Source organism: Conger conger, chromosome 8 (genome assembly GCF_963514075.1).
Source record: "Conger conger chromosome 8, fConCon1.1, whole genome shotgun sequence".
NCBI classification, from domain to species: domain Eukaryota; kingdom Metazoa; phylum Chordata; class Actinopteri; order Anguilliformes; family Congridae; genus Conger; species Conger conger.
The window spans coordinates 4,778,558-4,800,959 of NC_083767.1; the positions used below are offsets into that span (position 1 = coordinate 4,778,558).

Here is a 22,402-nt window from a genome sequence, read left to right on the forward strand (position 1 = left end):
TGACAAAAAAACCTCCCCGAACAACACGGAACAACCCCAAGTTCAAAGCACTGACTGTATTCTAGTCCTGTGAAAACACACATCAAGGCATTTGACCATCCAGTCGGTATTGTATGTCTTCTCTTCCGCAAGTCAGCGCTGGAACGCCGTCCGTTTCCTTTTCCTTAATCGTTTCTCCCCCCCCCCTCCCTCCCGGAACACAGAAGAAGAAAAACAAAAACAAAAAAAAAATGTCTACCACTGTTGACCAGAACAGGACACCACGGGGACAGAAGCAGCGTCTATAGGCTGGTGACCAGATGAGGGGGAGGTTCTTGAGAAGGTTCCTCGGGGGACAGATCCTCTTTGTTGGGCGGCACGATGAACCCGTCGCTGCTGCCCCGGCCCAGCTGGTAGTACGTGTGCAGCTGGTGGATGTGGCTCCTGGAGCCCAGGTTCGGCATGCTCTTGTAGTACACGTCGTCGCCGTCGGGGGTCTTGCCGGCGGGGGGCTCGGCCGGGCTGTTGGCGCACGGGGGCGGCTCCGCGCCGGGCGAGCCGGTCAGCGTGGGCATGCTGGTGTACAGGGAGTCCCGGTGGGGCGAGGGGGCCTCCTCCGTGTGCTCGTTGGTGAGCAGGGGGAAGAAGCTCTCGCTGTTCTCCTGGGGGATCCGTCTGCGGGCGTAGTGCAGGGGCAGCGGGGGCTGGTGCAGGCCGTCGGCGGGCGGGGGCCTCTGCGGGAGCAGGGGGGCGTTGGACTCCTCGCGGATCAGCTCCAGGCCCAGGCCGTCCTCCTGGCCGAACGAGGCCACGTCGTCCAGCACGATGCCGTCGTCCTTGCTGCCGTTGTTGACGCTGTTGACCAGCTTGTTCATCAGGTTGCGGTTCTGCTCGACGGAGCGGTGCTCGTGGTTGTGGTTGTTCAGGTAGGAGGGGATGTAGTTGGAGGCCAGCTCTTTCAGGATCTTCTTCTCCAGCGCGGTCTCCTTGTGGTTGTAGCCGCGGTCGATGATCTGGACACAGTCGCTCATGTACTCTCCGCTGGCAATGCTGTAGCTGTTGCCATGGTTACCATTCAGTGGTAGAGTATCCATGACACTTGAATCCCTGGCATTGTTCAGGATGCCCTCTGAAAAGACAGCCGACAGGAACAGGTCAACCCAGGCACGGGCACAGGCACAGGTCAACCCAGGTACAGGCACAGGTCAACCCAGTGGAGGCTTAGTGTGGTCTGAGACAAGGGCCAACCTAGCCGCTGAAAAATATCTACAGGTAATATAAATAATACTAATGGCTGCTTGTGACATCATCTTAAGCTATTCAGCTTTCCACTGGGAATATTAGGCTGAGATAGCACAATGACCGTGATCAGAATCACAAAAGGGAAGTTATTGTTGTATTACAGTATGCATTTTTACCCTAGGTTGTATAATACTCACCGAAAACACAGTATATTAAGATAAATGCTGAAAACTAAGCTTCTGCAAATATTTCCAACATGTTTACATTACTTCAGAATAACAGGTAGTGACACACGAGACAACAAATAGCGCACAGAAACACAGCAGACATCTATAATACCACAAAGATACAACAGATAATCACACCACTTATCAGTGTTGTCAATATGAGAAAATAAAATTATATCTAGACCGTAGCTGCATTGGCCCCTATTTAGCAAAGCTTTGCCATAGGTCAGGGCAAATATTCGCATTTATTTGAAAATGTACACATGATGATCACTATAATTGTGAATTTGTGTTATTGGTCCAATATGAAGTCCAATTTATTCCATTGCTTGATAAATATGGGCCATTTTTATGGCAAAAGTAAAACACTTTCTGTTCTCTCTCATGCAGAGAAAGTATGGAACCACGATTTCTGAAACCGAATGAACTACTTTAATCTATTTTTAAGCCAAATCCAGACTGATGACTGCGTGGCTTGATTTATTAATCATTACGTCAATAAAATAAAGTATTAACTTTTTGAATATGCATTTTTATCGACATGTGCATTCATTACACACTTTGCATTCTCATTAAACACAAGCTGCTGATGTTTTCTTAATCAGTCCAAAAATAATGTGATTAGCATTCAAAAAATTTCAGATTTCAACTGAATAACTTTCTGACACGCACACACACACACATACATTCATGCACACACGCGCACACATGCACTCACACACACACACACACACACACACTCACATGCACACTCACATGCACACGCACACACACAATTATTATTATTTTGTAATCAGATGAAACATTCTAGCATTTCTAATTACCTTAATTACAAAAGGACAATAACAAGTTGGAGTGCACTGATGAAATGACATTGATTGCAGCTTAGATTGATGATCCTCCAGAACTGATTCTGCTCTGAAACTATGATCATCTTCATACGCAGGATGCAATAAATGCACAGTACACAATCTAATGGAATTTTGCCCAGTGAGATTTAATGCAGAAATAAATGAAAGGCAGCATTTGGCAAACTCAGTGCTCTGCGCAACTGTTACATATAAAATGTCTTAATTCTGCACTTAGCGCAAGAAATAAGTACTTTTTTTTTTCTTGACAACTACTGTACATTTGTTTCCCCTTAATCAGCATAGAGTGAAAAGAAAGGTAGGATGGGGTGAATTACATTTGATATGCAATGTTTAGTTTTACTCCCATACTTGTCTCTCTGTAGGGCCCTAAAGGACAGCATGGAGAAAAGGGAAAGAGAAGCACAGGTGAGCTCACAGTGACAGGTATAAACACATGAATAAAAGCACACAGGCTGGTGATGTGCCAAACCAGATGACTTGCAGTAAAAAATTGCCTGATTTCACATTGGCTGCAAAAATGCACTCTTCTTCTGAAAGGGGTCTTTGGCTTGATTCCATCAGGGAACCCTTTTTAGTTCTTTATGGAACCCCCTATCAAAGGTGTGAAGTGTGAAAACTCCCAGACAAAGAACCCTCTAACTAGACAGGGTTCTTCGGTGGAATCGCAGGGTTCCTGCAGGAACACAACATTGACCCTGGAGCCACAGAGCATCGTTGTGTCGCTGTGCAGTGTTGTCATGGTAGAAGTAGGCACCCCGGTTTGACTGAACGGCAATGTTATTTTTAACAACAAACCAATTCCCTACCAGAAATCAGAATTATTGGACTGCAAACTAAATTGCAGCCTTTGAACAGTGACTGTAATAATATGGTATTTGACCTATGGTATTTCCCATAATGGAAATGCTGTGTTTTTGACCCACACGTCTAAAATGCATTACACACAGTCTGAGTCAAATTATATGTGTTCCCTGTGTTTTTTTAAAATAACTGATAACCCAACAATGTGTTCAAAACATCTATTTATATATTTATACATTCATAATGAACATTTTATGTTTAAAAAAAAACTAGTATTTAATAACAGTATTTGATTTATTAAAAAACATTTTTTTAAGTGTTCCCAGTTTGAGGTTGAATTAAATTATTTATTTAAGATCAGTATTTCCAGCTAGTAGCTCTATTGCATGGTTTTTATTGTACATTATTTTTGAAAGTTTTCATGCTTTTCATGCATTCTATATTTGTAGGAACCGCACACTTGTGCCTTGTATATTTATATACGTGTGCGATCATTACTGTTAAGATACTGGCTGATTATTAACAGATGATCCTGTGCATATCCGTTGGCTCAAACCGTGAAACATCCAGGTACTCAGAGACCAGTCGGATACATTCTCCCTGGGCCATCGGGAGAAAGCCATGGAGCTAAATCACCCAGCAATGACACCAGTAATACGTGTGTCCCAGGCTAACCCCACTAACCAAATCAGCGGATATCTGGCAGAGAAAGACAACGATCTCGCTCTCCTGGATAATGCTTTATCGTTTGGGTCATAAAAGCGCGGTGGGCAAGGCTGACTGGGGCTGGTTTTATTCAGCCGTCCAGCGTGATGGCTCCCATAATGCCCTGGGGCGTCGGTGAACAGCGGACCGGCTCCGAACGCTGCGGCGTTCGGCCGTGATGACACACATCCCTCACTTTTATCACGTGTCAGAGCCCGGCTCATACCTGCCGCACCTGGTTTCTGGAGTCGTCATATTTACGGCGCGGTTCATGGTCAATGTCTGCTGAGTTCAGCTCTGCGACCGTGGCGAGACTGAACAGGTAGGCGTTCAACCGCTCCACCTCCGTGATGTAATACCAGTTTTTAAAGCCTCGGAAATTCATGAGGTTTTTGCTTTCAACAGTTATCCCCGTACAGATTTTTTTTAATAGATTTTGGAAAAAAAAACGCTTTTAGTGCTTGTTTCCCATTAGAGTGCTACTATCCCTAGTTAATTTGAAGTCTCACAAATTTAAACACTTCAATTAAATGGTACTTTTTAAGTACAACACAATAAAAGAAAAAAACTCTCAGTGCTAAAAAGGCCCCATACTGTTCAATGTGCCTTCCAGGAGATACAGCAGAAAAGATGCTGTACAAGAAGGATTTATAACGATACGGTTATACTGTACACATGTACAGAAGATCTGGTAGTTGTTACCAAACAATAATTATAATAGACAAAAAAGATGTGAAGCATTATGGCCAGTGATTTAAAATTAATTTTGACTAGTTGTTTACATGAGAAAGAAACAACAGAGGATTATTTTTGTAGCCTTATTAAGATGTGTATTTTATAGCCACACGAATGAATGAACGTAGACAGACAAAAACAGGACACAGATGCTCGACACAGAAAGGTTCAGCTGGTGAGTTCAGGTATATCTGGCTCCCAGAAGGCAGAAGTTTCTTTAAAAACGCAGCACCATTCAGAAATCCTCTATGTACACGCACTTGTGAAAGCCTTACTGTCGGTTGGCCAACTCTAGTGGAGCGGTTTGAATAATTATTTTTGCCTTGACTGGAAGCCAAGATAGACCCTCGCCCACCATCCAAAACACAGACACAGAATCAGTGCTTGTACACAGGCAAGATCAAATACAAATATCAACACTCTCAAGAAAAGGGGAACTAAAAATAAAAGAAGCCAGCACACCTTGCGTGTTGTACATGCTCACGGAAGGGTTGTTATAGACCGCCGATTCGCCGAGCAATGTGTTATAGGGATTGTTAGTGCCATGGGGGCGGAGCAGGGCATTAGTTATTAGATGGTTAGCCATGGCCCCTGGAGCAGACCCAGAGACAGAGACAGAGAAAGAAACAAGACAAATCAATCAGGCAAGTACGCTCAATGAAAATAGCCAAAACATGACAACAAACACAATCTCTGTTTTCCCCCTCTCGAGTACAGCAGCCGCAAGCTGGAAGGGACAGAGTGGGTCAGGGGAACAGGGCAGGGGAACGGGGCAGGGGAACGGGTCAGGGGAACGGGGCAGGGGAACGGGGCAGGGGAACGGGGCAGGGGAACGGGTCAGGAGAGTGGTGCAGGGGAAGGGTCAGGAGAACGGGGCAGGAGAGTGGTGCAGGGGAACGGGTTAGGAGAACGGGGCAGGAGAGTGGTGATGGGGAACGGGTCAGGGGAACGGGTCAGGGGAACGGGGCAGGGGAACGGGGCAGGGGAACGGGGCAGGGGAACGGGGCAGGGGAACGGGGCAGGGGAACGGGGCAGGGGAACGGGTCAGGAGAGTGGTGCAGGGGAAGGGTCAGGAGAACGGGGCAGGAGAGTGGTGCAGGGGAACGGGTCAGGGGAACGGGGCAGGAGAACGGGTCAGGGGAACGGGTCAGGAGAACAGGGCAGCAGAGCGGGGCAGGAAATGGCAGGAGAGGTTAACAGCTCCACATGCCATTACAGACCTGGCACTAACACCCCAGCTGATTCACATTCAGACACATAATACAGGCCGAGAGGATGAAACACCGTACACAGGAACTGACACAAAACAAGGGTTACATTTCTCAACTCTTTGGAAACTCTTATAATCTTTGGTGATCTGTTGAACTCTTGGAAACATTAGTGCTTTTGCCCTCTTTAGTCTATTGGAACACCATTGTTCTAATAATTTGTTGAGTTATCAGTGTTAATAGTTTGTGTTATTGTTCAAAAATGCAAGTCTATCTCACTGGCCAGCCAAGCAATCTTTGCTAAAGTGACCATATACTTTAGGAAATTGTGGTTAGTTCAAGGTGATAGTCATGGATGTAGTACAGTATGTCTGGCACAATGCCTATTGCTACCTACCAGTGTTAATTGCAAATCCTTTATTATATATGTTGAGGTTCTATATTTGATCGATGAAATAATACCTCTTACAGGGTCAGGGAGCTCAATATTACATGATGCTTTCTTCAAAGAACCATGAGCGAGGTGGTCTCCAAACTTTATTTAATTACAATTTGTGTCTGCTAAACATATAGCATCTAGATACCATCCATCCATCCATCCATTATCTGAACCCGCTTATCCGGAACAGGGTCGCAGGGGGGCTGGAGCCTATCCCAGCATACATTGGGCGAAAGGCAGGAATACACCCTGGACAGGTCGCCAGTCCATCGCAGGGCACACACACACCATTCACTCACACACACACACACTCAAACCTATGGGCAATTTAGACTCTCCAATCAGCCTAACCTGCATGTCTTTGGACTGTGGGAGGAAACCGGAGTACCCGGAGGAAACCCACGCAGACACGGGGAGAACATGCAAACTCCGCACAGAGAGGCCCCGGCCGACGGGGATTCGAACCCAGGACCTCCTTGCTGTGAGGCGGCAGTGCTACCCACTGCACCATCCGTGCCGCCGCATCTAGATACCTCAAATCTAAATGCTAGTACCAGCTTGTTGGCTCACAAAAAAACTGTTCATGTCCATTAAATTTGTTTATGTTTTTTGTGTCCTTAGTAATAGCATTTTATAAGACATAAAATTGCTTCATGTTTCTGCACAGACAGGAATGTTCAGCACTTCTGGTAAGCGACCACTCCAGCAGATCATATCATATCTCACATCTCAAATCTCACGGATCTAACATTTTCAGCACATAATCTGCGGAGCGCCAATGTAATATCTCCTTTTGCAGTTATATTTAGAAGTGCGTTAACCTCAACCTCAGAGTGTCCTCTACAAACTGTATGAATTTTCTTTGGAGAACATCTTTCATTTGAGCTAGAAGTGTACAGCAATTACTTCCTCTTCTGCAGTAGTGTGCTCTAAATCTGTCAAAGAAAAGAAACAAAAACATCTAATGCAACTAAACAGCTGCTTTTTTAGGGACCTTTGGGTTGTGCCTTCAATAAACAATGCACGATTAAATGGCTTAAATGCTTAGGAACAGTAGGTGCCTCTCATGCAAACAAACGCATATCTTTGTCTTGTCATTTTCTTGTCATTTGAACAAATGATTCTTTTTTTGGGGGGAACTGCAGCACGTCCTGGCTCCATTTCTCAAATCAATAATTCAGCCAATGTCCTCTCTTTAAATGCACAGCATTTTACACTGACAGTTATGAACTTTTTCTGCAGGCCTGAGTGGTTAATGGGTTTTTGCAGGAGATAATTAAAACTTAAGTTATACACCCACACAGTTTAAGCACACTAAGATGACACACAGGAGGGCCATACTTTATACTTTATAATTCAATTTCCCCCAACAATTCATCTCTAAAGTGAATATGAACAAAACACTTCATCTTGCTCAGGTCAGAATTATTTTTATGATTCTTCTTCTTATTAGTGTTACCCTTACTTTTAAAGAGTTTTTGTTGATTGATTACCGTATCACTGAACACAGACGTGACATACTTCTGAAATTGAAACCAGTTGTTCATACTGAATGGAATCAAAGGCCAGTAACGTGGAAAATGTCCAAAATGTAAATCATAAATCAGTGCCATCTGAGGGTGGGTTCTTTCTGGTTCCTGGTTCCCATGGAAGCAGAGCGTGGTTTAGCAGGTGCGTGTGGAATGCTTGAGCGCTGCTGTAAAGATCCACAGGCACCCAGAAGAGGGGGGGGGGGGATGAGGGGGGTGATTTGGAGGGGGCGCGGTGGGGTTGGGCATAATTTTGCATTTAGGCACCCATTATCACCTCAAGCAGGAACAGGCTTGGTGGAGAGGCTGTGAATTCCATGGCGTATGTGGGACATCGGAACACTAAACCTTACTGTAATATAAATACTGTATTTATTTTGCTTTGCCTTTTCTGTACTGTATATGCTGCAAAATTTTAATTTAAAAGAATCTGGAGAAATAATGCACAAATACCACGTTTGTGCAATTAACAGTCATGCACTTACTGTTGGGCCACTTCTAAAGTACAATTTTCCCTTAATTTTGTTTAGAGGTGGACCATGAAATAAATCTGTTAAACATGTCATGTCACATATTCACAGTACCTCTTTACCAGCGGTAAAAAAGAAGAAAAAAAGCTATCTTTGGATGGCCTCACTAAGTGCATAATTATTGAGATCTTGACACTGACTTTCCCAGTAAAACAGCCATCTGTCATCATAACAGGGTATTAGTGTCTAAGTGAATCTCAGCTCCGAGCAGATTCAGAGAGTTAGGAGAGCAGGGCTCGACCCTCCATTAAGAGACCCACGTCTTCATCCCCACCGCACTGTGAAACGGGCGGCCATCTTGTGTGTCACATCACCAGCGGCTTTTAACAACCGAAACCTCCCCACACCTCCCCACTTTAGAGTCATCTCATCCCCATCGCATTGTGTTCTCCAAACCGCACCGTACATCACTCTGAATATGTAATAAGCGTTTAAATATAAATTGCATAAATGAATCAAGCTTTTATTAAAAGACAGGTTAGGACCTCATTAACCAGAGAATCATTCATCCACGAGTTTCTCTGATCCATGCTGCTGCTCGTGCCGTTCATACTAAGTTCCTGCTCGTGACTTTAGTTGCGGTCCAATTTTAGGACCGTCAAATTGACTCAGCAATTTCCCCAGTGATTTTTTTTTTTAACAAGAAGAAAAGGCCATTTGCCCCAGCCAGAAAGGCCCTTTGAATTACACTGCTGTGTTGATTCAGAGAAACATTTCAGAAGCGTCCCTTGCGCAGGGCTGGAATATAAAGTGTTGGCCCAAATGAAAACAGCAGTGCGATACACAGGCAGGCAGTCAGTGCAGCACTCTGCAGCAGGCAGGGCGGGCTGTGTCCGTTTCTGGATTTCTGCTCTTAATTATTTAATTAGCCCAATCATTTACACGATCTTTGATTTTTAGCCACAGTCGGCGATAGAAACAGCAGCTGATAAATGTTCTTGTCTTGTAGCATTTTATTGTGGTCTAATTTACGAGTGAATCGGTCATCGGTGCATATGGCTAATTAGCTGATTGAGCCAGGGCAACTGGTGGCGGGAAAACCCTGCACACACACCGGGCCTCCTGGACCGGAGAATCCCCCACAGGCTGCTGTAACATGTCAGGACGGTGTGAAGACAGAGTGATCAGTGGTATGGTGAATTTGGAGAGAACAGCCTTTCACAGAGATGCTCAATACCCTCCCCAGCCCCAGAGCGAGCGGAAGGTACCGTTACCCTGCTGAGGAACCCAGCGAGCGAGAGAGAGAAGGCGCAATCTCTACGTATGCTTTTAATGTAGTATGTTTAATGTATACCTCTGTTCAGCGATGCTGAGCTGTTGATGTCCCCCGTGATGAAGGACGACTCGGACTGCTTCCGGACCGTGTCGTTCCACATCCGACGGATCCGACTCTGTGGACGGCCGAAAACACGATCGATCAATCAATCAATCAATCGATCAAACAATCAATCAATCAAACAAACAATCAATTGATCAATCGATCAAACGATCAATCGATCAATCAATCAATCAAACAATCAAACAATCAATCTGAACAAACAAATCAATCAAACAAACAAGCAATCAATCAATCATGAACAAACAAATCAATCAAACAAACAAGCAATCAATCAATCAACAAAACAAACAAGCTATCAATCAATCGACAAATCAATCAACAAATCAAACCATCAATCAAAACAAGAAATCAGCCAATCAATACCTTTGGTAACATTCTGGTTATATTTTCCATTCCTTGCTGTCATATGGTTGTTGTTACAGCCTTCACTCTTAGAGGCTTACACACATACTATTATCATGGCCTTACTAGCAGGGAGAGGGGGTGGTGGGATATTTAAAAAGAAATACATTTTTAAAAACCACAGAGGATCTGAGTGGCCCAGCGGACAGGTCAGCAGAATCTGCGACACTAACAGAAGAGAACAGTAAAGCACTGGCACACAGCCTAGACCTGGAACTTCACTGGAGACCGACCAATCAAAGTGCCGCCCGCATGCTCTTCTGATTGGCTGCCAAGCCAGCAACTGACTTCCACTCTAATTTTTTTAAACTCTTATTTTAGACGTAATTTTATTTTTATTTTTTTCAAACGCCAAATTATCAACCGCAGGCTGTCTTCCCGATGATTTTGTTTCATTCCGAAACACTTGTGATGCTTAAACCTGACTTCAGAACCCATTTCCAACGTTCATTAGTGAAATTCAGAAAAGCATAACCTTTTCACTGAGTCACTTTCATTAAAAAATACATCCAACTGAACTCATTTTCACTTTGATTCTTTCTAAAAAAAACAAGTTTTTATGTAAAATTTGCAATTAGCATGCAAATGAACACTTGTTAAAAACATCATCGGGCAAGCGTTATTTGTAATTAACTGCGGGAATGAAGGACAGTCATACACGAGAATAGAGAGACTGGAAGAAAGCAGCCACTTAACGAACAAACGGAGGAAGTGTTTGGTGAAAAGGAATGTCATAATTGCTTAATTGTGTTCTGACAGACTCAGGATGCCCAATCCACTCAAACAGCATGTGCATTATAACGACCTTCACCTCACAGTCAGCTACGGTAATGCCTTACCATGAAAAAACTCACCGACTAGGCTAGTCGAGAGCATTTCCATTACTTAGCAACACTCTTTAACTATGCAGTAGTCTAGATCAAGGACAAAAAAAATACAGCTTTGAAGACAAACCACATTTTCTTCTGTCTTCATGTGTCCTGCCTGCTATGGTTTTATGCATATGTATTTCAACTTTCAAAGCAAATCACCTTGATTGTTAATAGTTCATTATATTTCGCCTCACTTATTTTGCCAAACCATGTCAACATTACATACACAAATGTAGGGTTCCAAAAGGAACCTTGTCATTCCATAGAAGAACCCTGTTTTTAGTTAAAGGGTTCTTTGTCTGGGAGCTTTCACACTTCACACCATTGCTAGAGGGTTCCATAAAGACCTAAAATGGCTCCTCTGTGGAATCAAGCCAAAGAACCCTTTCAGAGGAGTGTAGGTTAATTTGTCAGATTACCGGTCCACAGTCAAACCTTTGTTACGCCTTCAAATGATGTGAAGGCCGAACTCTCTACCTGAAGGTACATTTCTGCTGTTTGAAATATTGAAACTGATTTTGATATGCTTGTTCAGTAATTTTTGTAGCCCTAAATTATGCTTTTTGAGGATTTTGGTCAGGAAGGCTAATTATGGATGACTTTTTTCATTATTAATAAAGACAGTAAAGTACAGTAATCTGTCATTCACCACGGTTGGGGACGGTGAAGCAGTAATATTGAGGAGCCTTTCTGGTGAGCCTTCTCAATATTTAAAAAATCTGTATGACCCAGGTCAGGTGACAATAGCTTTCAAAGCTAAGCGTGGATATTTATTCCGGATACTTGTTCTTGTTATAAAAGCCTTCATTCAGCTTCTATGTTTTTGTGATTCCTGGAAGAAACTACTGAATTGTGAAATTAAAAATGTGTCCTTCAGCACAATGATCTTTTCATTTATTGATCTGAAATCTGACATGGCAATGTATGTGCGTTTTTGAACACCCTCAGTGATGCAGTCTTCCTCCTTGGCCACAGAGCTGGTATATTTTTTACCCTTCATCATAGGGTTCTGCACAAAAGTTTCTGTGCAACACTGTTTTGCAATACAGGTGCCACCATTTCACACGATAATATATTCATTTTAATGGGATCAGTTTGACACTCAGTGAAGTTCAGTATACCGTGCACTAAACTTTGCTGATGGCATTTCAGTGAAAATGTCCTGTTCCAAACCATTTTGCCTGTCCTACAAGGGTAAATTCAACTGAAGGACACTGCATTAAGACGTGGAGGGGTCAGAACAGTATTGTACCAGCAGTGTGGGAATATGATTTAGCATTCCATTACATTATAGTTATTTAGCTGAATCCCCCTGGAGCAATGTGGGGTTAAGGGCCTTGCTCAAGGGCTCAACAGCTGCGTGGATTTAATCGTGGCCACACTGGGGATCGAAATACCACTGGAAGTGCAACTGGAGGAGTTCACATACAAGACATTCCAAACTGTACCCACCGGCGAGGGTATCTGGGTGCAAGGGGGGGCACATTTGCGTTGATCGTGCCTATCAATCAGCGGGGCCTATCGATTAGGCTGTATCCACACCGTCGCAACATTCCAATTAGCTCCAACGAGATGCACTGCCTCGATGTCTACTGATGTGATAATTACCCTGAAAAAAGAGATGCGTACCGGGAGTGCGGAATACCAAACACCAGCCCCGGAGGGCCACGGTGTCTGCCTGGCTACGCGGTTTCCTTCCAATCAGCAGTCAATTTGGGCCTTGGAAACAAGGTGCGTGAACTCATTAGCCAATCAGCTGCTTAAATTAAGCAGATGAGCGCCGGAACACGGGAAAATCAGCCGATGCTGCAGAACGGCTGATACCCCAGGTAAATAAGGCACAGTCGTCTTACTAGATTATTATTAATAATAACAAAACAACACCTACTACTACTACTACTACTACTACTACTACTACTACTACTAATAATAATAATAATAATAATAATAATAATGTTGCATACAAAGCACTTTACAGTGACGAGGGGGAAACTCGCCTCAACCACCACCAATGTGTAGCACCCAGCTGGGTGATGCATGGCAGCCATTTTGTGCGAAAACATTTACCAAACATCAGCTGAGGTGACGCAAAACACGAACGCGAAAGTGAAGAACTTTAATATGAACCAGGAAATATCAGTTACGCGTGCATGTTTAACCATGATCGCAGACATAATCCTCACCTCTCTTTATTCAACACAGAGGAAGCTTTTCACTGAAAGCCTGTTTGATTAGCTTAATTAAAATATTCAGATCAGCTTGTTAATTATAGGTGTGCGTGCGGTGTGTGCGTGGGGGAGGAGAGCTCAGCTTCCATTATTCTGCACATAATTTTATGTATTATTCATGCAGTATGCTTACACTGTAGAAAATCCACAAATAAATTGAATGGATTTTATTTCAGAACAGTGTAGACCATTTTATAGCATTTGTACAGAAAGCAAATATTGTAACCGGCTCACTGTTAACCAAGTGAGGCAGGCTCATCTCCAGACCAAAAATGTATACTTAAAGCAAGGCAATAAAAATACCCATTTATTTAGACGTACTATAATATGCTCCAGTGGGATAAAAAATCCGAAATAAAAATTGGGAAAAACCAAATGTGACAGTGCAATCGACTATCTTCTGTGCTCTCAATTGAGGTTATGAATTTTATCTCTAGTCTTAGATGAACCAACACACCTTTATGAACCATTACCACCAAATGCAGAGTAGTTCACGGACACAGTATCTACTGTAGTTTTTACTGCTTTTAAGTTATTTCCACAGGTAATGACATCGGCCAAACTGAGTTGAGGATAGGCCTTCGAAGTGAATCTCAGCCAATGAACATAAAACAATCTTGGCTGTGAAATGTGAGGGTAAGGCGAAGAAATTATTTATTTTATCTAAACCAATAAAATGAGATTCCTGAATGTTTGTTGACAAAACAGCTTACCATGCTACCAACGGTTGCTGAGGATACCGTGTGCTCTATTGGTTCCTATTGGTCAGTTATGGATCATAAGCCTCACTCGATATTGGCAGAAATAAATTACCACTCTGAAAGCATGTCTACGGAGACGCGTTAAAACACTTAAGAGTGTGAAATGTCACAGATACTTATCATCCGCCATACGTTTGTCCTTCAACAGGCATATTGATAAAATACAGCCCGAACAGGGTTCAAGGTTTCACAGCAGATTTAGAAATCTCTTACCGAGGCCAACAGTTTACAATGTACTTTCTTAATTACACGGTTATTTTAAAAACCTTTGAGCTGGAAATCAATTAACGGCTCTTAATGGCCGGCACTTAGCTTCTCCGCTGCGCACGCAATTCGTGTCAGAGACAATCAATCAGAAAACCTTTCACACCTACAACGGGCCTCGGCTCCAATTTCAACAGGGTGGACACGGGACATATAGAGAGAAAACAAATACCGCTGACAAATCTTTAATAATTACTACGATCTTCCATGAAATCTGTATCCAGCGTAACCTGCATATTTTACATATAACTATGTACTGTAAGGCTATACGATATTGCAATCTATGGCTACACTGCATTATTCTACATTATACAGGTCTACATTATACAATGCTATACAATGCTGGACATTTCCCAAAATAATTTGGGTTATATTAAATGCTGAAGAATGCTGGCTTCACACCTCAGTTCTGACCCTGAATCTTGCAACGGCAGCCATTTTGTGCCAGAATGCTCACCGCACACCAGCTGAGGTGGAGAGGGAGAGAGCAGTTTTTTTTTGCCAGTGAAATCAGGGGATGATTAGGTGGCAGGTTGAGAGAGCCAGGACACTTGGCTAAATTGTACTCATTTTTTCCGTTATTGTGATTTGCGTGAGAAAAGGTGAGTAGCACTCTACATACAGGTAGATGCACTTATCATACCTTGAGTGTAGTGAAAGCTAGCAGACACTGCAGCCCGACAGGACCTTAGTTTGACACCCCTGGTTTAGACCTATCCTTTGGCCGAGAGGGCGAGTTGGCGGATAGAAGGGTGAGGTGACCTATCGGCCGTTCTCTGGCCGAGCGGATGGAGTTGGCGGATGGAGTTGGCGGATGGAGTTGGCGGATGGAGTTGGCGGATGAGCGCGTTACCTGCGATCCCGTGGAGTAGCGTCCGGGCGTGCGCGATGCGGAGCTCTTCACCGACCCGATGGAGGTCTCCACGCTCTTCCCACTGCAGCAGCGTGTGCGCAGACACTTCCCGTACTCCTTACGCACCTGTGGAGAGACCAGCTCAGCTCAGCCAGCGTGCAGGGCCCTGCTGGAGAGACCAGCTCAGCTCAGCCAGCGTGGACAGGGCCCTGCTGGAGAGACCAGCTCAGCCAGAGTGCACAGGGCCCTGCTGGAGAGACCAGCTCAGCCAGAGTGCACAGGGCCCTGCTGGAGAGACCAGCTCAGCTCAGCCAGCGTGCAGGGCCCTGCTGGAGAGACCAGCTCAGCTCAGCCAGCGTGCAGGGCCCTGCTGGAGAGACCAGCTCAGCTCAGCCAGAGTGCACAGGGCCCTGCTGGAGAGACCAGCTCAGCCAGCGCGCAGGGCCCTGCTGGAGAGACCAGCTCAGCTCAGCCAGCGTGGACAGGGCCCTGCTGGAGAGACCAGCTCAGCCAGCGTGCACCGGGCCCTGCTGGAGAGACCAGCTGTGCCAGCTTGACCAGCTTTACAACTGAACTGGTCAAGCTGGTGATGGCTGCGTATGAGCTGGTCATAAAGCTGGTCTAGCTGGGTATGAGCTGGTCAACCAGCTACCACCTGTTCCAAAACATAGCTTGAGCTGGTCTGAACTGGTCAACCAGTCAGCAGGGGGTAACTCAACACAGCAAAGGCAAACACATCAGCTACCACCCAGAGATCAAACATCATACCTGTACAGAAATCCAAGAAGTCATCTCCCACTAAAATAGCAAACAATATGCCTGTACAGTCTAACGCAAAATAAGAGGGTCCAAGAAGTCATCTACCACTAAAATAGCAAACATTATGCCAGTACAATCTAACGCAAAATAACAGGGTCCAAGAAGTCATCCGCCACTCAAATAGCAAACATTATACCTGTACAGTACATAAAAGAACAGGGTCCAAGAAGTCATCTCCCACTCAAATAGCAAACATTATACCTGCAGTGGTACCCAATGAAGCAGGGGCAGACACTTCATATATCCCTCTATACCATTGACTTTCACATTTTGAAAAAGCCAAAATAACAGACCAAGAGCAAGTACTGACACTGGCCCAACTATGTTAGGTGGAATACTAGTGCCGTTCCGACACCACTCTAATTTGTTCAGACACATGACTGTTAATGGAAACATTTTCACCAGTAATCAAAACCAAATTCATATAATTATAGCATTTTTTGTTTGTAACATATATAAAAATATGAAAATTCTCAGGGATCTGCAGTAGTAACTTCAAATTTTATTTCACATATTTCAAAAATGTGCTTGACTCAAGTCTGCAACCAAACACACTGAGATAAATCTACTCTTTACACAGTATTATCGAGAAGCATGCTCTTTAAATGTGAATTTAATATAACCCAAACTCAAAACAACACTTTTACCCTGATCCCCTTTTCTCATAAACAACTGAGGTAACGTAAGCTAAATCTGTGCTTAAACTTTGAGGTCAAACGTTAAGGTCAAAATCTGTTCATCCCACGATGAGACAACACAAGGTAAGACGGATTACTAAGCACATGCACTGGGGCATAGCCAGCCTTTTAAACGTGTGATTCTCCATTATTTATCTGGATTCCCTACTTTATCTCCTGATGTATTGAGCTGTCACATTTCATTTTCTGAGTGCTGTATTTTACTGGCGCATCTATAAGTCTCAACTATACCCCGTGATTTTGGCTGCCTAGATGGACCATCACAAGCTGTTTAAACAGCTGACTACAGCCAGGCTCCCAAAAACAGTCCCAGCGATTAAACTTCATTACAGACTACAGCGTACCTGTGTAGTGTCGACAGGGGTAGAGTCTACACAAAAATAGAGTCACACTGAGCATTGAGCCTTATGATTTAAACACGTTGGAAAATACCATTATAGCACCATTAGACCATAAGCACTTTTCCAGTTGTGAAAATACATTCAGACACCAATGAATTAAAACTTCATTACCAAATGCTTATTTTTATACTAGAAGAGACAAGCAGAAATGGTTTCTTGTACTCTTGCTTAGGATGCCATTTTAAAAAACACGACAGAAAAGAGGATTTAAAAATGTCTATGATGATGATTATTGAAGATGTACACACCTCAAGTGATACAGACATACAAGTCTGGATTCAAATAATACAGGCTACTACTCCACACAAACTTTTCTGCATCATTTTTGGGGATCACTGTGTGTAGAAAAATAAGCTAAAATGGTTTCGGCTTGGCTCAAATTTAACTGCAATTTATAGCCGTTGTAATTAACTTTGACTTTGATTAAATGCAAGTGCCATTGCCATTCTTCAAGGATGCAACTCAATCATACGTTTCCAAACAACGTTTGTGATGAAAAAGAAAATGAACACTTGCATTAATCTGCTCATCAAAGTCAGGGAGAACTGATTGTTGAATTCTGTGAGATGTCCATGGCGCTGATATAATAAATGTTCAGTGTTGAATCAACTCTCACAGAGTACATATGGCCATAATGTGGTCCAGAGCAGGGCCACACTCGATTCACTCCGTTATAATTGAATTAACACTGGACATTTTTCTATGCTTCTTTTTTTGAAAAAACAAAAAAACAAAACAAAACCAAAGAGAGACTGAGGGCATTGCAATCACCGACATTAATGAAACAAAATGTCACAATAATGTCAAAGTCATACTCATACTGAGAGTAATTCCACGTTAAGTAAACATGCTGATTGAACGCAGGCCAGAGAAAGCAGAGTGTGACTTTACAGCCGGGTCTCCATACCGCATCACAAACCAAGCGAACATAACTACATCCAAATGTCAGATGGAGAAAGTATGTTATTATATCAGGGGGTTAGCCTGATTCTGGCCGATGTTCATTATGTGTGTTTGGTTAGCAACAGGCTCAACTGAAATTGTGAGAAAGTAATCTCAGCACTGTACACAAGATTACTCTTTCAGGGGGAGATGCACCAACACAATCACAATAATGAACTTTAATTAAACTTCCCTAAAACCCAGTCAACTCTTATCATGTGGCCTGGACCTTGAATATAGCAAATTCTTAAATAGTAAATCCTACTGAGACTTACAGCTACAATGAAGACACTACAACACACACTATAATATTATAATCTACAGTATAAGCACAGGGAAGTGGGCTCTAGGTGTGACTCCCCTCCGGTGCTGTCGATAGCCATCAACAAACATGAAAACAATCACAAATGAAGTCTTGAATTCAAATAAGGCAGGCTAAATATGAGTCATCGCATATGGTTAGCGTATACCTACAGCAAGGCAGCATCTTCTGCATCGGACAGAGAGAGCACACGAGGTTACCTTCTTCTGAAGGACGCAGTGGAATATGAAGATGAACATCCCCTGTAGCGAGTTGAAGATGGTGAAGAGGTAGGCCATGACGACCGTGCTCTCGTTGATGTACATCAGCCCGAAGGCCCAGGTCAGGCCCAGCAGACAGAGGAGGGCGATGGCTCCTATAACCCACGACCTGGGGGAGAACAGCGGCGGTCAGCGCAGACAGACACGGGACGGCAGCGGTCAGCGCAGACAGACACGGGACGGCAGCGGTCAGCACGGACAGACAGTAGACGGCAGGCTCTGACTGAGCTTCGGTGCTGTCTCAGCGGTCGTTTTTCAAACGCCTCTGCTCCTTAAAACCCACGCTCATATCCGGCACTGCCGGCAATTTACACAGACTTTTTCTCCAAACAATAAAAAAAAATAATAATTTAATTAGAGATGATATTTGGAGGAGCACACTGACGGGTCTACGAGGAGTTTTAATTTCTTTCAAAAATGTAATTTGGGTGGAAAAGGTCATTTCCTTGCGCAGGGCTCGTTGTGAAGGGAGCTAATTTGATTAGTTAACTGCGGGTAATAAGTGTTACAGCTGTGGAAAAAGAGATCAGAGGAGGAAATCCTGATGAGATATGACTCCTCTGTGAAACACGCATGCTGAAGGGTCATGACCCCGGCCTCCTGGACAAAGAAAATCCAGGATCCACGCGTTTGCATTAAAGCAGGACAGGGATTAACCTCCGGCTTCAATAGAAATGAAAAGAACACAAACACAGATGTACATACACACATACACGCACACATACACGCACATATACATGCACACACACACACATACACTTAGCAACAAGGATAGCATTCACAGAAACATTTGGCTCTATCCTGTAGAATCTCAGAGACATGGTATAACAGCTGGAACAGGAGAGAATAAAGTGGAAAATGATTAAAAAATCTTTTTACTTTGAAAAAAAAAAGAAAAAAAAAAGCCGAGTGTGTCCTGACCTTCCTTTCCGTCTCTCTCTCTTTCCCCTAACCTATCATTTGATCCTTTCATCCCGAATGTGTCATCCATTAGACGTTTGGACAGGTAGAAGAAAGGCGCTGAATGGATACCAGGCCATAGTCATTCTGCACTCTCTGGGGGACTGCTGTACGATATATACACAACACAATACCCCAGCCATGCTCAGAGAGGCTTTCACTCCGCCGAGATGCTGTCCCTTTCAACCCCGTTAATTAAGTCTGTGCAAGTATATGTATCGCTTTAAAATCGCACAGTAGGTTTACAATATCTTTTCTAAAGAACAACATCACAGGGAATCTAGCTTTACCTTGAAAACTGGCAGAATGCATCAATGGATACATTAAAAAAAAAATAAGAATGCATCATGCAGCATATTGTATTTTGACGACATTGTGTTTCAGCACCCAGAAATCCTTCGACACCATTCTGTAAATACAAATAATGATACTTCTGTGGTCACTGCTAACATTTGTTTTCCAAGATCATTGAAAAAGAAAAGACTGAACAGTATTGAAAACCTGTAAATATATTTTTTTATATGAAATCCACCTCTGTCTGTTTTGTTTTATTGGTAGATGGTATACTATAGGAAGTTTGCTTATACAGCACAATCTATGAAAACTAACAATACTTATTTTATGTTACAAAACACCAGTAAATGCCTTTAAATGGCAAACTACGGGTGCTTTCTACTGTATTTTCAGAAACATTGCTGGCAGTTTGCGTGTTCAATTTTCAATGATAAATCACATACAGGCTGAGCCAGCATGTTAAGCCATGCTTCTTGTGTCTCCTTATCTGGGTCTGCAGAATCCTGAAAATTACATAAAATTTCACAGCCAGAACATAAAAAAACACTATTCATTATTTTTTATTATTTCATTTGACTGTACGACACCACACTTGCTTTAAACTATCTTTTAAGGATACAGTTAACTAGGACATCCTGGAGGTAAACACAAAATAAACCCCATTTGGAATTAAAGATCACAAACAACATAACGGCGGGCAATTGAACTCTACTAGAACTTTACTGTTTGATTTAGCCAGTAATTGTATAATTGATCCATAAAATGGTTCATGTTTATCCGGCTCGTGTATCATCGTTGTCGAGGGAATGCCGGACGCTTGCGATCGGCTCATTTCAGATTCACGGCACATAGCCAGGTCTCTGACGTGGTCACGTGACCCAGCCGGTGATGGAACAGGACGGTTACCGTGAATTAGCGCCCCATTCCGTGACCAAATGTTCTCGTGCACCGTATGGGCAGAGTGTTATATAAACAACCCAAACCTCGTGTGACGGAAAGCGCACCCGGAGCGACTCGATGTGATATTGGGGGACGCGCGCCCGTGTCCGCGGGCCCGGCCGGCGGCTGAGGCGCTCTCGCCCGCGATTAGGAACGCGCTCCACCACCTGTCCGTCACTTCCGCCCCGCGGCCCACCGGCCGATCGGCGAGGTCATTTCGCCGGGGGGGGGGGCGCTCGGCGAGCAGCTGGGCGGGGGCGCTCGGGCCGGCGGGGAACGCGCTTACGTGCGGCGAGATTACCGCAACCCCGGGCAACCCCAAATCCGGCCCTTCCTGGGGCCGCTCCACGCCGAGGCGGTGGGCGGTCGGGGTTTAACGGCAGACCGCGGGGCAGGTCACCGCCCAGAGGCCCCTCTGCTTTAGCACCAATAATCACCCGCAACGCGTCGCAAACCCGTCAGCTGCTTCTCCACTTATCCCTGTCGGGGGGGGGGGGGTGAGACACTCTCAAATACACTCATTTTAAATGTGTCCATCAACACTCAATAACACAAAATGACGAAGTGAAAACACGTGTTTAGACATGCTAGCAAATGTATCACTGTGTGTGATTGGCATTTCTGTGTGCTCTCTGATGCTGAAGGAACAATCACTGCAGGTGACGCAATGTTTTCCAGTTCTAGAACCCCGATTCGGAATTTTGAAGAAACATTCCAAAAAAAGAGCAACTCTATGCTGGTGCCTGTTAACGCTGGTGCCTGATGAAGCCGTGATCAGAGCTGACTGCTCCTTCTGACGGCAGACACACAGATGTTTCAGTGTTTCACAGGGAAATGATAAAGGAGGTGGGCAGGAATAGATCAGTTCATTCTGCCAGGAAGAGAATTATAAGTCGCATACATGAATAATGACGGAACCAGCTTATTTTGCATAAAAAGGAACCCATATATTATCCACACACTGGTGTATGCAAAACGAGCAAACATCACATGATTAGCATTCATAATATCCATAATGCATAAGAAAACAATTAAAAAATGGTATATACATAGCACAAGCACACACGCAAACACACGCACACACACACACACACAAACACACAATTATCAGCAATACAAAACAAATGCTAAAATGATACATTCCTACACTGTACATACAAAGCTGGATGCAGACCATACATTTTACAGGTAAGGGCTCAATGAATGGGACTAATCTAATTGTCATCTAATTGCTATGTTATCACTATGAAATTATATTCACTAGCTGCTCAGTTAATAACTTCAAAATGAGGAAAAACTGGTGATTATTAATGGATGAGAAAACAGTAAAGGTAAGAGGTAAATAAAATGCCCATTATTAATAAAATATCATCACCACACACCATATCATATCAGTGGTGGATAGTATTCAATATTAGTCACTTAAACATACGAGTACACACGGTACATAATGGTACATAATGCTGTACAATATTCACCTCATAAATAAGAAATGTAATCTACATGGGAGCGTTACAGCACTGTGTCTCATCTCATCAACTCATCACAACATATAATATGTGAAATGGCCGTCGAGTTTGTAGTTTATCCTCTAAATGAAACAAACGGGAGGGTTAAAATGACACAGCTGGTTAGAGGTCTATAAGGTAAGTTATCCTTACTTGATTTCGGGCCGGTAATCCTCATAGCTAAAGGATGCAGAAAAAGGAAATAATAAAAAAAAAAATAATAATAAAGGAAAACATAATAAATGAATAAAAAATGAGAAATATACACTTAAC

At 43.5% G+C, this 22,402-nt stretch overlaps 1 protein-coding gene across 1 annotated transcript in view; it reads right to left on the reverse strand.

The window, feature by feature from the left end:
* Nucleotides 1-200: 200 nt before the first annotated feature.
* The window catches only part of LOC133134670 (adhesion G protein-coupled receptor L3-like), a 177,167-nt gene continuing 154,965 nt past the window's right edge, over nt 201-22,402 (reverse strand). Inside the window, exons 18-21 of the mRNA XM_061250937.1 lie at nt 18,369-18,537; nt 14,987-15,112; nt 9,562-9,658; nt 201-1,108 (exon numbers count right to left, since the gene is read on the reverse strand). Coding sequence (XP_061106921.1) covers nt 282-1,108; nt 9,562-9,658; nt 14,987-15,112; nt 18,369-18,537 — 1,219 coding nt within the window. The 3' untranslated portion in view covers nt 201-281. The remainder of the gene's footprint in view (nt 1,109-9,561; nt 9,659-14,986; nt 15,113-18,368; nt 18,538-22,402) is intronic.